This window comes from Aythya ferina (assembly GCF_964211825.1).
Source record: "Aythya ferina genome assembly, chromosome: 1".
NCBI lineage: Eukaryota > Metazoa > Chordata > Aves > Anseriformes > Anatidae > Aythya > Aythya ferina.
In genome coordinates this window covers 13,779,475-13,793,969 of record NC_140296.1, presented here as the reverse complement: position 1 = coordinate 13,793,969, position 14,495 = coordinate 13,779,475, and the positions used below count along the sequence as shown (strand labels likewise).

The 14,495-nt window shown below is 37.9% G+C and overlaps 1 protein-coding gene across 5 annotated transcripts in view; it reads right to left on the bottom strand.

Moving 5' to 3' along the window:
- The window catches only part of CNTN5 (contactin 5), a gene marked incomplete at its 3' end in the record, with an annotated part of 695,558 nt that overhangs the window by 249,630 nt on the left and 431,433 nt on the right, over nt 1–14,495 (bottom strand). For all 5 annotated transcript variants that reach the window (XM_084491417.1, XM_084491418.1, XM_084491419.1 and 2 more), the window contains 2 exons: nt 10,496–10,619; nt 3,592–3,767 (listed from right to left, as the gene is read on the bottom strand). In XM_084491417.1, coding sequence (XP_084347543.1) covers nt 3,592–3,767; nt 10,496–10,619 — 300 coding nt within the window. The remainder of the gene's footprint in view (nt 1–3,591; nt 3,768–10,495; nt 10,620–14,495) is intronic.

Here is a 14,495-nt window from a genome sequence, read left to right as displayed (position 1 = left end):
TACTATTACATTCTTTAAACACACTGCCCTGAGTGTGGAAAATTCAATAAACCTCAGCAATTTTCCCAGCTCAGAAATAGGACGATAGTCCCATGGTCTTGATAGGAATACATTAGGATCATAGAATCATAGAATAATTTAGGTTGGAAAAGACCTTTAAGATCATCTAGCTCAACCTTTATCCTAGCACAGCCAAGTTTACCATTAACCATGTCACTAAGCGCTACATCTAGATGTTTTTGAAGATCTCCAGGGATTGTAACTAACCACTTCCCTGGGCAGCCTATTCCAATGATTAACCACCCTCTCCATGAAGAAATTTTTCCTAATATACAACCTAAAGCTCCCCTGGCACAACTTAGGACCATTCTCCCTCATCTTATCACTTGGCACATGGAAAAAGAGACCAATCCCTGCCCCACTATATCCTCCTTTAAGGTAATTATAGAGTGCGATAAGGTCTCCCCTGAGCCTCCTTTTTTACAGGCTAAACAACTTCAGCTCCCTCAGCCAATCCTCATAAGACTTGTTCTGTAGACCCTTCACCAGCTTCATTGCCATTCTTTGGACACGTTCCAACACCTCGATATCCTTCTTGGAGGGGCCCAAGACTGAACACAGTACTCGAGATGCAGCTTCACCAGAGACAAGTACAGAGGGACAATCATTTCCCTAGTCCTGCTGGCCACACTATTTGTGATACAAGCCAGGATGTTGTAGGCCTTCTTGGCCACCTGAGCACACTGCTGGCTCATATTCAGCTGGCTATCGACCAGTACACCCAGGTCCTTTCCCACTGGACAGCTTTCCAACCACTCTTCCCCCAGCCTGTAGCATTGTATGGGGTGGTTGTGTTCCAAGTGCAGGACTTAGCCTTGTCGAACCTCATAGTGTTGGCCTTGGCCCATCAGTCCAGCCTATCCAGATCCCTCTGCAGAGCCCTCCTACCCTCAAGCAGATAAACAATTGTGCCTAACTTAGTGTCACCTGTGAACTTACTGAGAGTGCACTTGATCTTATCTTCCAGATCATTGGTAAAGATACCAAAGAGAACTGGCCCCAGTACTGAGCCCTGGAGGACACAACTAGTAACTGGCCTCCAACCGGATTTAACTCCTTTCACTGTGACTCTTCAGGTCTGGCCACTCAGTCAGCTTTTAACCCAACAATGTATACAACCATCCAAGCCATAAGCAGCCAGTTTCTCCAGGAGAATGCTATGGGAAATGGTGTCAAAAGCCTTACTGAAGTCTAGCTGGACCACATCCACAGCCTTTCCCTCATCCACTGAATGCATCACCTAGTTGTAGAAGGAGATCAGGTTTATCAAGCAGGACTTGCCTTTGATAAACCTATGCTGATCACCTGGTTGTCCTGTAAGTGCTGCATGATGGCACTCAAGGTAATCTGCTCCATGAGCTTTCCCAGCACTGAGATCAGACTTACAGGCCTGTAGTTTCTCATATCCTCCTTCTGGCCCTTCTTGTAGATGAGCATCACATTTGCTAGCTGAAATTCAACTAGGACCTCCCCTGATAGCCAGGACTGCTGATAAATGATGGAAAGAAGCTTGGTGAGCACTTCCTCCAGCTCCCTCAATACCCTTGGGTGGATCCCACCTGGCCCCATAGACTTAAATATGTCTAAGTTGTTTAGCAGGTTGCTAGCCATTTCTTTGTGGATTATGAAGGCTTCATTCTGCACCCTGTCCTGAGGTGGGACTGAGTACAGGGAGAAAAACTGTTTTTACTGCTACAGACTGAGGCAAAGAAGGCATTAAGTACCTCAGCCTTTTCTGTATTTCTTGTCACTATATTTCCCCCCACATCCTATAAAGGATGGAGATTCCCCTTAGTCCTCCTTTTCTTGTTTGTGTTTAAAAAAACACACACATATATATACATATATACATATATATATAAAAATTAAATTGTCTTTAAAAGCGATAGCCAGATTGAGCTCAAATTGGGTTTTGGCCATTCTAATTTTGTCCCTACACAGTCTCATGACATCTTTGTAGTCCTCCTGAGTGACATACCCCTTCTTCCAAAGGTCATAAACCCTCTTTTTCTTCCTGAACTGTAACCACAGCTCTGTATGCAGCCAGGCCAGTCTTCTTCCATGTTGTCTCATTTTTTGGCATGTAGGGACAGCCTGCTCCCATGCCTTTAGCCTTTAGGATTTCTTTCTTGAAGAGTGTTCAGCCTTTGCTCTTCAGGACTGCCTCCCAGGAGACTCTGCCAACCAGACTTCTTAACAGGCCAAAGACAATCTTCTTGAAGTCCAGGATGGTAGTTCTGCTATATCCCTTCCACCCACCCCTACCCCCCCTTACTTTTTCAAGAATCAAAAACTCTGTTAATTCATGATCACTATGCTCAAGAAAGACTCCAACCTCCATACCACTCAGAAGTCCTTCTCTGCTAACAAGCAAAAGATTCATCAGAGTACCATCCCTAGTCATCTCACTCACCAGCTGTATCTAATGCTTGATAGCATCTGCAGGAGATAAGACTAAAAACAGAAGGTAAGACTAAATACAATAGATTTGAGAGGTCTGGATTTCACAAGGGGGTGTGGAGTAAGAAAAGATCTCTAACCCCACACTAACTCTGCTGAGTTCACCATGTCACAAGGGTTAACAGATGCAGACAGGCAACTTGTTCTTGACACTACTGTTTTCCAGTTGCATAAAGTTCTGGCTCACTACCTCATGTTTCATGGTAATGTCCTAGTTTCAGCAGGATCTGAGAAATAAGGATGGAGTTCTTTTTGCATCTGTGCCTCTTAAGGAAGTTTCACAGATAAAGCAGTAAAAAATGTATGCCGTCCTGTAAAGTGCTGAAGGAAAGCCAGGGCTGGATGTAGGATATCTGAAATCCTGGGCATGTTTCTTCTGTTAGTATATTTGAAAACATGAATTCTATGGATGGAGTATATGCATTACTCAGGATCATGAATTGTTAATAGCTTCTGGAAAGCATACTGCAATGAATTATTCCAGAAACTGTGATATTTTCAGTTTCTGTGCTGCTCATTAACAGATACAAAAAAAAATAAAAATAAAATAAATAAATCAGTTTGATAATGTTTAAATGTATGTATAAACATGGACATAGGACATATATATACATTTAAAATTTTGCTTAAACACGCATATAGTTATAGATGCAAACTATCATTTGTATATAGATGTAGTTAATGCAACTCTATGCCTAAGTTTGTAGTTCTTTCTCACTTACTCAGGTAGTATGGCAAAATGATATATGTTTCAATAAATTAGCAGAGTGAAATATATCATTGGGAAGTACTCAAATATGTCACTAAAGGACAGAATTTTTGATCAAGTAATAAAGTTATTTATTTTCTCTATAATTTGTTTCTATCTATTTTCAAAGTCAAAAATCACCAAAAACAAACAAACAAAAAAAACACTTTCCTACTGAATATTTTACTTCCATTTCTAAAATTCTAACCCAGCAACATCAGTGGACAGTGCAACTTTTATGTAATATATTGAAATTACAATTTAGAACCTTATCAAACAATGTAAAGATCAGATTTATCCATGTTAAAAAAATTGTTACTCACACGCAAACTGAAGAACAGCCTCTCTGCTTAATATACTACCAAACATGTTGGTGGTTAAACACTGATACTGTCCAGAATCCTTCATTTCACTGGGGTTGCTGATGATCAAACTTCCTTCTATTAAACTGTAGCGATAATCACTTTCAATGTCGATTTCAGTTCCATTTCTAAGCCATCTTAGGAAAAAAAAAAAAAAAAGAAAAAAAAAAGAAAAAAACTACTTGAGCATTTTATGGCCAAAGGAAGGCATCAAGATTAGTATACAGAACCTGATAGCACCAGCTAAGGATGAAAGCTATTCAAAGATAGCCTGTGTGGTAACTCAAGACTATGAGTTTTACCATGATTATAATAAGTGAAGTTTCAATTAATATTTTATTATTAAAGCCTTAGGCCCAGATGACCTTAGATCTGTGTCTGCACTGTGTGAGAGCTGGAACTTTTATTTTTTTTTTTTTCAATTCTTTCACCATTTGTTCTTAGCCCAAGAAATGCAGAAATCTGATTTAACTACAGAAAGAAGAAGAACATAACCTGTGAAGAGCAGGGAGGTGGATTTATGTACACAGATTGCTGTGAAGTAAAAGATATTGGTAATATTGGCAATGGACAAAGGCAAAATAATGTTAGCTGGGCCAAGATATTTGAAATTCAGAGAAGACTGGATCTGGGGAAATTGTAATTTGTTAATTTCAAGGATAATGACTGGCAGCTACCACATAAATGGAAGCTATGATCAGAGGAGTTAGGAAAAGAAATACTAAATTTGGGAGGTGTCTGGGAGTGAAATGAAAAGTAGAGACAGGGAGTGGAGTGACGAAAAGGTGGAACAAGCTAAGCGGCAGGAATAATATTAGAAAGTATCACGCTTTAGCTGAAGCACTGAGTAATTCTCATGTGAGCACTTATTCTTCTGAGGTTCAGAAGTAACCTAAGAGTCTCTACATTTTTCTGCTGAGCATTTTTTTGGGGTTGGGTTATTTTTTTATGAATGGGGATATTCTCCAGCAAAAAGCCTCACCCCTCTCATTCATCTCCAAAGACTGGAAAAAAAATAAAATAAAACAATACTCAGCCCACTGGATAAAAGAGAGATTTTGGGAGGCAGATTAATAGACTTCACCACTCAGAAATAATCTCTGAGAAGGGTACAATACCTTAATTAAAGAATAACAATCCACATAAGCAATCCACATTTTAAATTAGCTTTTGTGTTAAACTGTTAAGAACATTAAATTGTTAAATGAATGTTTCTGATATTGCAAAGAGACAAGCAGTATAACAGGTATGACAAATCTCTATGAAAAGTGTAATGTGACATCATTATTCTGAGATACAGATATTTCTTTTATGACTAGTTCACAATCATTCTGCAGTTTCAAAGTTGCATCAGGAAACTGCCAGGCACATTCAGGCTTTGCCAGAATTCAGCAAAGACTGAACTTGACAACACCTAGATTCCAGAGGCAAATTTAATGAAGCCAAATGATTATCTGTTCATCCTATCTTGTTAACACTCATGGTGATTGAGGTATAGCAACAAAATTCAGCTGGAGTAACTAATCTTTTCTTAATGCAAAAATCAGAATTGTCAGAATTAAGATTAACTGTAAAACTATTATTTGCCTATTTTATCATGACTGAACTTTTGATCTCAGAGGAACCCTGCCTCATTCAATGTAAGAAATAGAGCACCATTGACAATATCTTTATACTGCAAAGGATATCACAGAATCACAGAATTTCTAGGTTGGAAGAGACCTCAAGATCATCGAGTCCAACCTCTGACCTAACACTAACAGTCCCACTAAACCATATCCCTAAGCTCTACATCCAAACGTCTTTTAAAGACTTCCAGGGATGGTGACTCCACCACTTCCCTGGGCAGCCTGTTCCAATGTCTAACAACCCTCTCAGTAAAGAAGTTCTTCCTAAGATCCAACCTAAAACTCCCCTAGCACAACTTTAGCCCATTCCCCCTTGTCCTGTCACCAGGCACGTGGGAGAACAGGCCAACCCCCACCTCTCTACAGCCTCCTTTGAGGTACCTGTAGAGAGTGATAAGGTCGCCCCTGAGCCTCCTTTTCTCCAGGCTGAACAAGCCCAGCTCCCTCATCCGCTCCTCGTAGGACTTGTTCTCCAGGCCCCTCACCAGCTTCGTCGCCCTTCTCTGGACTCTTTCGAGCACCTCAATGTCCTTGTAGTGAGGGGCCCAAAACTGAACATAGTACTCGAGGTGCAGCCTCACCAGAGCTGGGTACAGGGGGACGATCACCTCCCTAGCCCTGCTGGCCACACTGTTTCTTATGCAAGCCAGGATGCTGTTGGCCTTCTTGGCCACCTGAGCACACTGCTGGCTCATATTCAGCCGACTATCAACTATCACTCCCAGGTCTTTCTCTGCCAGGCAGCTCTCCAACCACTCCTCTCCCAGCCTGTAGCTCTGCTTGGGGTTATTGCACCCCAGGTGCAGGACCCAGCACTTGGCCTTGTTGAACTTCATGCAGTTGACCTCAGCCCATCGGTGCAGCCTATCCAGATCCTCCTGCAGAGCCTTCCTACCCTCGAGCAGATCGACACACGCACCTAGCTTGGTGTCATCTGCGAACTTACTGAGGGTGCACTCAATGCCCTCATCCAGATCATCGATGAAGATATTAAAGAGGACCGGCCCCAGCACCGAGCCCTGGGGAACACCACTAGTGACTGGCCTCCAACTGGATTTGACTCCATTTACCATGACTTTGGGCCCGGCTATCCAGCCAGTTTCTAACCCAATGAAGTATGCGCCAGTCCAAGCCAAGAGCAGCCAGTTTCTTGAGTAGAATGCTGTGGGAGATGGTGTCAAAAGCCTTGCTGAAGTCAAGGTAGACCACATCCACAGCCTTTCCCTCATCCACCCAGCGCATCACTTTGTCATAGAAGGAGATCAGGTTCGTCAAGCAGGACCTGCCTTTCATAAACCCATGCTGACTGGGCCTGATCACCTGCTTGCCCTGCAATATTAATAAAGTGTCTGTAGAATCACATCTTTAAAAAGAGCCATACATAGCAGAGCTTAAGAGAATATTTTTTCATCTTGAACAGTTTATTGATGATTCAAGATTTTGAACAAAATCATTATGAAAGTTAATATATATATATATATGAAATAAAAATGCAAAATCAATTGATCTTGAAATGATGGATGTTTAGATAAGGAAAAAGTCAAAATGACATATTTTGGTATTTCCAAATGGGAATTGAAACAAAATTCAGTTTGCTTTGAGTAGCTGACTTCATTTAGTTTCATTAGTTTCATTTTTGTTTAAATTCAATGCAAAAATATGTTTTTGTAAGGCTACCCCAATACTTTCAGGTTTACAGCTGCGTGCCTATAAGTCTCCAAGGCCATTCTGAATGCATGCATTCTGATGATATAATTTAAGCATATTAGAGTAAAAGCAATGCTGAATTTTATGACGTGTTTTCTCATATATAGCTTGACTGATTTGGGAGGACAGAAACACAAATATAATACTTAGAAGACAATGACCTGATGATGAAAATCAGTTCTATATATATATATTTCTTGAAGGAAAATGACACAAAATATTTCATAACATTCTAATTTGGTGTAAGAAAATAAAAATACTTTTTTATTATTTTTTTTTTCTCAGCTGTTTTTATTCTATCAAGAACTGATAATGATAAAAAATTTCCAACCAGATTATATGTGTCCTAAGTAAAATTGTGTACAGGTTTTGGCTGCAATAGAGTTAATTTTCTTCACAGTAGATTGCATAGCACAATAATTTGGATTTGTGATGAAAAGTTTTAGATAAAACACCAATGTTAGTTGTTGCAGAGCAGTGCTCACACAGAGCCAACTTGTTGTGCTGCCCTGCCAGTAAGGAGGCTGGGCTTGCACAAGAAGCTAGGAGAGGATGCAGCCAGGACAACTGATCACAACTGACTAAAAGGATATTTCACACCATATGATAAGGGGAGAAAAAAAGGAGGAAGGAGTGTGGCAAGAGTTATCATGTTTGTCTTCCCGAGTAACTGTTACATGTGATGGAGTCTTGCATTCCTGGAAATGCCTAAACATCTACCTGCTGATGGAAAGTAGTAAATGAATTCCTTATTTTGTTTTCCTTGTGCGTACAGATTTTGCTTTACCAATTAAACTGCCTTTATCTCAGCCCACAAATGTTCTCACTTTAACTCCTCTCATTCTTTCCTCCATCCCAGTGGGTGGGGAATGAGTGTGTGGCTGTGTGGGTCTTAACTACCTATGAGAGTTAAACGACAACAACTAGTAAACACAGTGTTTCACAAATAGTACAGGTGTAGTGAACTGGCATCTCAGGGAATTCTGCACCTGCCTTTAACTCAGTATTGCTGGTGCCTTGTGACAGCCCACAGGAAGCTTGTGAATATGCGTATTTCTCACCAAAGGTATCTCAGTTATGTCCTTCACTGAGTGAGTCCTGACTTATAATAATGAAGTCTGATTTGCAAAAAATGAAATCAGTTTATCTGAGGCATCCATTATCTAAAAAATGAGAACATTTAGATACATTGACTAGATTAAAAGACTGACTCACAAAAAAAAAAAAAAAAAAAAAAAAAAAAGAAGGTACAAATTTTGATTTCAGGATAGAGCTTGAACAAAGAGAAAAAAGATCTTTGCAAACAGGAAGAAAATCTGAAATGATATGAGCATTCTCCATGCAATTAACTTGAAGCAATGTCTTAGCAAAAAGTAATTTGTAAAGAGTTTATGAACATTGTGCCATCAGTTATACAGACTAAAGGAATGAAATAAAAATGGCAGAGGCAATCTCAGTTTTGGAATTTTTTTAGTTCTTTAAGAGGTCTTTTTGCATACTTCTTAAAAAGAAATATAGAAAAAGAAAAATTACACTCTATTTTGTTTATGGCTGAAAAGAATTCTTAGTGGCATGGACCTTACAGCACAGGTAAATAAACATCTCTATTGTCCAGTGCTTGTAGATAATATGACAGGGACTTTGGTGATATGGAAATATGCCATCTCTGCCATATTTCATCTGGCAAAAATCAGATAAATACAACAAGCCTCTGTTTTACCATAATCTTATTTTGAGGCTAAATTCACTCTTCACCTTCCCTGAGAACAGTATATGCCTGACAAATTCATGCATATCTTTTATTTTTCTTCCACTGAATGGTAGTGACGGCATGCACTGTATGGACAAGTGGTATCAACAGAAGGAAGAGAAGTTAAATGGTGCTGTTAGAATTAGGCCTTTCTGGTCAAGGCTCTCCTTGCATGAACACCTGTCAAGTCGGCTTGTTTCTGAGGCTGCTGGTACTAGTGAATCTCAGGAGAATTGAAGAAATGGATATGCTGAAAGTGTTTGTTGATTGAATTCCTCTGGGAAAATGTAAAAATGGTTGGACTAAGAAAGAAATGAGATGGCATAGATTCTCCATAGATTTCCCAAAGAGAATATTTCCACAGTATTTGTCGCTGCCCATGGCAGAGGTGGTGGTGATGGCTAAGCTAAAGATCATCTTATCTGTAAAAGTACATTCCAAACAAAACCATTCTATGATTCTAGTATTAATGAGGTTGTCTGTGAGATCTGAGAACAGGGTTCCCCTCTTTTGTTGGTAATTTGTAACTTTTGCCCATGACTCTTACAGTGTTGAATGGACTGATAGCACTTAAACTGAGTGTAGAATTAGCACACATTATTTTTTATCAACAAAGTAATAAATATGCAATAGAAATTACACAGAGATTATCAGTAAGAAGGAATGCAACACTGTCTTTCATCCCACACTGAGTTCAGGCAATTCCAGTTTGAAGACTTTCTGGCCACTCATTCCTAATCCTATGTTCTATGTTAGCCATGTTTATGTTGTTTGAGGAGTCTGTGCCACTTACCAAATCAGTTTAATGAATCACATCTGTTGCACTGAGGCAGATTCAGTGCTGTTGTAGTAGAGATATCTAAAGGGGGTACTGCCTTTGAATGTGTTCTTTCCATAGAAGTGCAAGTTCTGTAACTCAAATAAGCCTAAGGAAAATTCACCCAGTATACTAAAGAATCCACAAGTGAAATGATTGTAATAGATAAAAAATAAAACTAAGAACCAATGACTGTCACATAAGACAAAAAAATGGTGATAAGGCCTTATTCTCCCTCAGTAGGTGAAGAATAATTCTGTGTGAAAATATAAAGGGTGTCTGGAAAAAATAATTACCCATATGTTCTCCCAGCCCTGCTACATCACTTGCAATTCTTAAAAATATGAGTAGAGTCAGATACAGAAAATGGGTAAGGTGACTGCAGCGTGCTGGTTCCACCTGTAAGTGGGCACCATTAAGCTGAACTGTCAGACTCATAGACGTGACATAACAGATCTGTATGAGTTAACTGTCAAATAACACTCTATGTGGGAAAACAGGGAAGAGAAAATGGTTGCAAAAGAGTAAGATGCTGGTCTTGTGAAAAGATTCCAGACATGGCTGAACTATGGTGCCTTGTATTAGATAATCATGTAATTTAATTTACCTGTTCTTGGCTGCTTTCCCCATAAAACAGGATAGTATTTCCCATCTTTAAAGATGTTGTCTTTAGAAAAAAAAAACAGTTAAAGGTTTTGATCTTGTCAGTTGTTACAGACATATGTGAGAAAACAAGGCAAAAGGAGTCCCTTCACATGGATAGATACAATGCATAGATAACATAATTTGAAATTTCACAGATTGCTTTGCCTTTACTTACTCCCATTTATCTTTCTTTCTTATTCAGAATCAGGAAAATCATTCAATCAGGAATGTGATTTGGTCACAAAAGTTTTAAAGTGTTTCTGTTATATTGTTATGACCAAATATTCTTAAAGATACAAAAACTTCTAAAACATGTACCTGTATGTGGGGATAGGATTTCCATGAGCTTGACAATTCAGAGACACTTTCTTCTCTTCAGAATCAGTAGGAAAAATCACATCATCTGGCTCTTGTACAAACACGGGCCCATAATCGACACTTTCTGTGGAAATAGAAGTGCAAAAGTTTTGAAAATATGAATAAATATTAATGTGTTTTAACATTTATAACGTTAGATGATAGTATTAAAAACTGCCTTTGTTATCTAGAGATTCGAATCACATTACCTCGGATACTGTGTTAAAAAGCAATAGTTAAAAGAAAATTAATATATATGTAAGAAAGAAATATTAATGTAACAGTGAAGTAGTAAGATTTAAGGTGTGCACTAAGGCAGTGCATTAAAATAGCTTTCCCAATAGACATGTTTTGGCCTGAAGCCTAATGAGCAGTTTAAGAGAATTAAGAATGCTAGAGGAATTAACTCTGTTTATAGGAAGTAAGGTAAACAAAAATTATCTTGATGCTTGCAGAAGCTCATATCAGAACTGAAACACATTTCCTCTTTATGTCAAAGATATGCTAAGAAAAAAAAAAAAAAAAAAGCTTTTTAAATTAATAGCAGCAACTGGTTGCTACTATTAAATAATGTAAATGAAAGTCTGACATTTCATTTTCTTTCACTGTCTTCTCTAATTTTGTCATATATTGTATCTTCATATAAATTAACATTTCTGGATAAGAAAAGCTGTATAGACCCAGACAATATGTCTATGACTCCAATTCATTCATAATGTGCAGAGGGAAGTGTAACCTTCAGAAAAGTAAAAGGTTGCAGGTAGACTGTTTGTGAACATGTATGCTCACTATGCAGTAGAAGACTGTGGAATTTTTAATCACCTTAACCTTGTTCCAAACTATTGAATCATTTAGTCTCATAATACACATCAAATTCAGAGCACGAACCTATGGATTTGGATGAGCAAAAGAATAGTCATTTTGTCCTATTAGCCGCAATGAAATGTATGGGAACAGAGTTTTATCTGTCATTTTATGGTTACAATGTATTGTATGGTTTGCATCTTATAATTCAGATACTTCTCACATTGCAACAGAGAGAATCTGTTTGTAAATAATCAGAGCATTCATCAAGCTAGAGTTTAGCAATAGCAAGAATTGATTAATAAATGCAAAACTAAATAATGCTTTTAGATTTAGTTGTTATCCCACACAGATTAAGAGGTGTACAGCTTGGAAGTATTGATGAGCACTAATGGTTTTACCTTCTCTCTAGGAGTGACACTGTAGGTAAAATATTTTGTTACAATGTAGGATTGCTAGAAAGTAAATGATGCAATGCTAGTTAGGTGCTAGTGTCACTAGCAATGCTGGTTCTATACCTCCTGTCTATATTTCAAAAGAAGTGAAGGGAACATACTGCACATACAAACATTTCATTTAAATATTTCCAAATAAGTATATATATGAAATTAAAATACTGCATGACATATTTTTTTTTTTTTAAGTTTTAATCTTCTTATGCATAATGATAATAAAAGCTCAGATAAAACAAAGCCTTGTGAAGGCTTCAGTATTTGTATTAATGATGGGCACATGTTTTAGCCAATATTTAAAATCGCCATTGAAGATAATGGAAAATCCATAACTTATCCAAAATCGACTAAAACACCACTTGAGGCTAACTGTATTCTGATTTTTGTGTAGGGAGTTTAACGTTACATAGAAATTGTGGGACTTAATAATTCCCAGAAGCCAGTGCACACTGCTGATGTTTCAATTTCATGGTGGGGTGAGTCTCAGGTACTCAGGTTCACAGCCTTACATCTCTGAAAACAAGCAGTGTAATTCATACCTAAATTTATATAGTTAATACATTTTTTATAATAAATAATAATAATTAAAAAAAAAAAAGTGTGTGCATGGCACCACTCATACTGCAGACTATGAGACTTACCATTTGGCAGGATAAAATTCTGAATTTTCATGAAAAAGTGTAATAGAATTCTGACTGTGTTTTGCCATTCTACTAACTGATAAACTTTTATTTTTAATAAAAATTACTTACTAGCAGTTCTCAACCTTTTCATATTAAAGAGCAGAAATAAGGAACCATAATCCTAATTTATAATTTTAAATATTTAATTTATTGGTAAGGGAATTGAGTCGATACTCAACGTTGAGATAGATGGCTTCAAACTACTATAAATTCTTTAATTTTCATAGTGCTTTTCAATTTTCAATTCACCAATACTATTTCATTTCAATTTTTGAGTATCTTCTTCACCCATTACATGAGTTTTATCATTTCTGAGGCAGATATTTATACCTGAGAGAATAAAATGTGGACTAAAACCTGAGGTGCTTGGAGAAAACATATTTTGTGATCAGTATGGGATTTCTCAGGAACAGATGAATCTCATCTATCACTGTTTTTAAGGACTGGAGATTTTTGAGTAGATGGCGATGAAGTTTTACAACTGAAAAATACACACGGGTTAAGACCTCACTTTTAAATATCTTTGGTTTTAATTGCTAATCTTGGTGTGTTGTTTGAGAATGTTCACTTATTCAGGAATTCCAAGTTATAGAGGCATTAATAACAACAGCAAATACCAAGGAGAGCTTGACTGCAATCTGCTTGAGGATTCCAGTTTGAAGTGGAGTACCGGATGAATTTCACCTGATTACAACTGGGAATATCTTAATTTATCTTTTAGTGTTGCATCACATATTAAACACATTTAATCACCATTAAAAACCTAAATACAATTTCCTCTGTCTACAGCATAACTGCACATTGATTAATATTCACAGAAATTGGTCATGTGTGCTTTTACAAAATATACTGAGGGACTGCTCTATTATGCTCGGGAAAGCCAACATCAGGGTTAATAAATGCTGGTTGTTAGTCCCAGGTCTAATAAACTGCATGTCTTTTTTTTTTTTTTTTTCTTTTGAGAATTTTCCCTGAAAAGTGCATCTCTGGGTCTTACCACAGTGTTATCATGAACAGTTGTTGTAGTACGTTTTCTGAGACCTTAGGCTAGTCCCATGAGTAACCAAGGTGACAGATTTTTAGATAGCAGTAAACATGCATGATTGTTGAGCAAAAATAGAAAGAAAAAAAAAAAAAAAGTGCCTGAGTGCCTGACTATAAAGTCTGTTTGACCACATTTATACATATGAACTACTTTACAGAAGCAAGCAGGCTTATATATTTGTTCAAATTTTTACATAATTATAAGCATTAAACAGTTCATAAGCTAAAACAATAAAACAAACAAACCAACCAAACAAACAAAACCTTCTATATTTACAGTACATACTCTCCAAAAAGCATTACTGTAGTACATTAAATATTATGGTGGGTTGACGTCTGCCAGCTGCAAGCCACCAGCCACTCACTGCCCCTCCTCAGCAATAAAGGGGAGAAATAGGATGTAAAAGCTAGACAGCTTTTACAAAGCTAGACATGTGTCAAGACAGGGAGATTGCTTACAAGCTACTGTCTTGGGCAAAACTGCTGGGAGAGCAGACCAGCAGAGTGCCATGTTTGTGTCAGCCCTGCTCTATTCTGGTGTAGGTTCAGGTCAGGTGAGGCTCTTCACAACCCCTGAAGTGATGCTGCACAGTCCAGCCCTAACAGATGAGCCCTACTCTGTGCAACAGCGGTGAGTTACCTGTCTGTAGGTGGAGCCAGTGGACTTCTTGATATTACCACTAGAATTAAAATGAATATTTAGTGCCATATGAGGTGCCCTGGTGTGGTTGATCTAGAGGCATGCATTTTTATTTTTTTTTTTTCAGGTCCAGTGTCATATCTGCCGGTTTCATGTATATCCATAGGATATTAGTTTTTTTAAAAGTTGAAAGTTGAAGTGGAGCTATGTGTGTTAAACACCTAAACTACTCCCCAGTGTTTAGACAATCCATTTATTTGTCTGCAACCTCATGCTGAATTCCACTTCCCTCGGCCCTGGCCCTGGGATGGGGCAAAGGGCCTCAGGATGAACAGTCC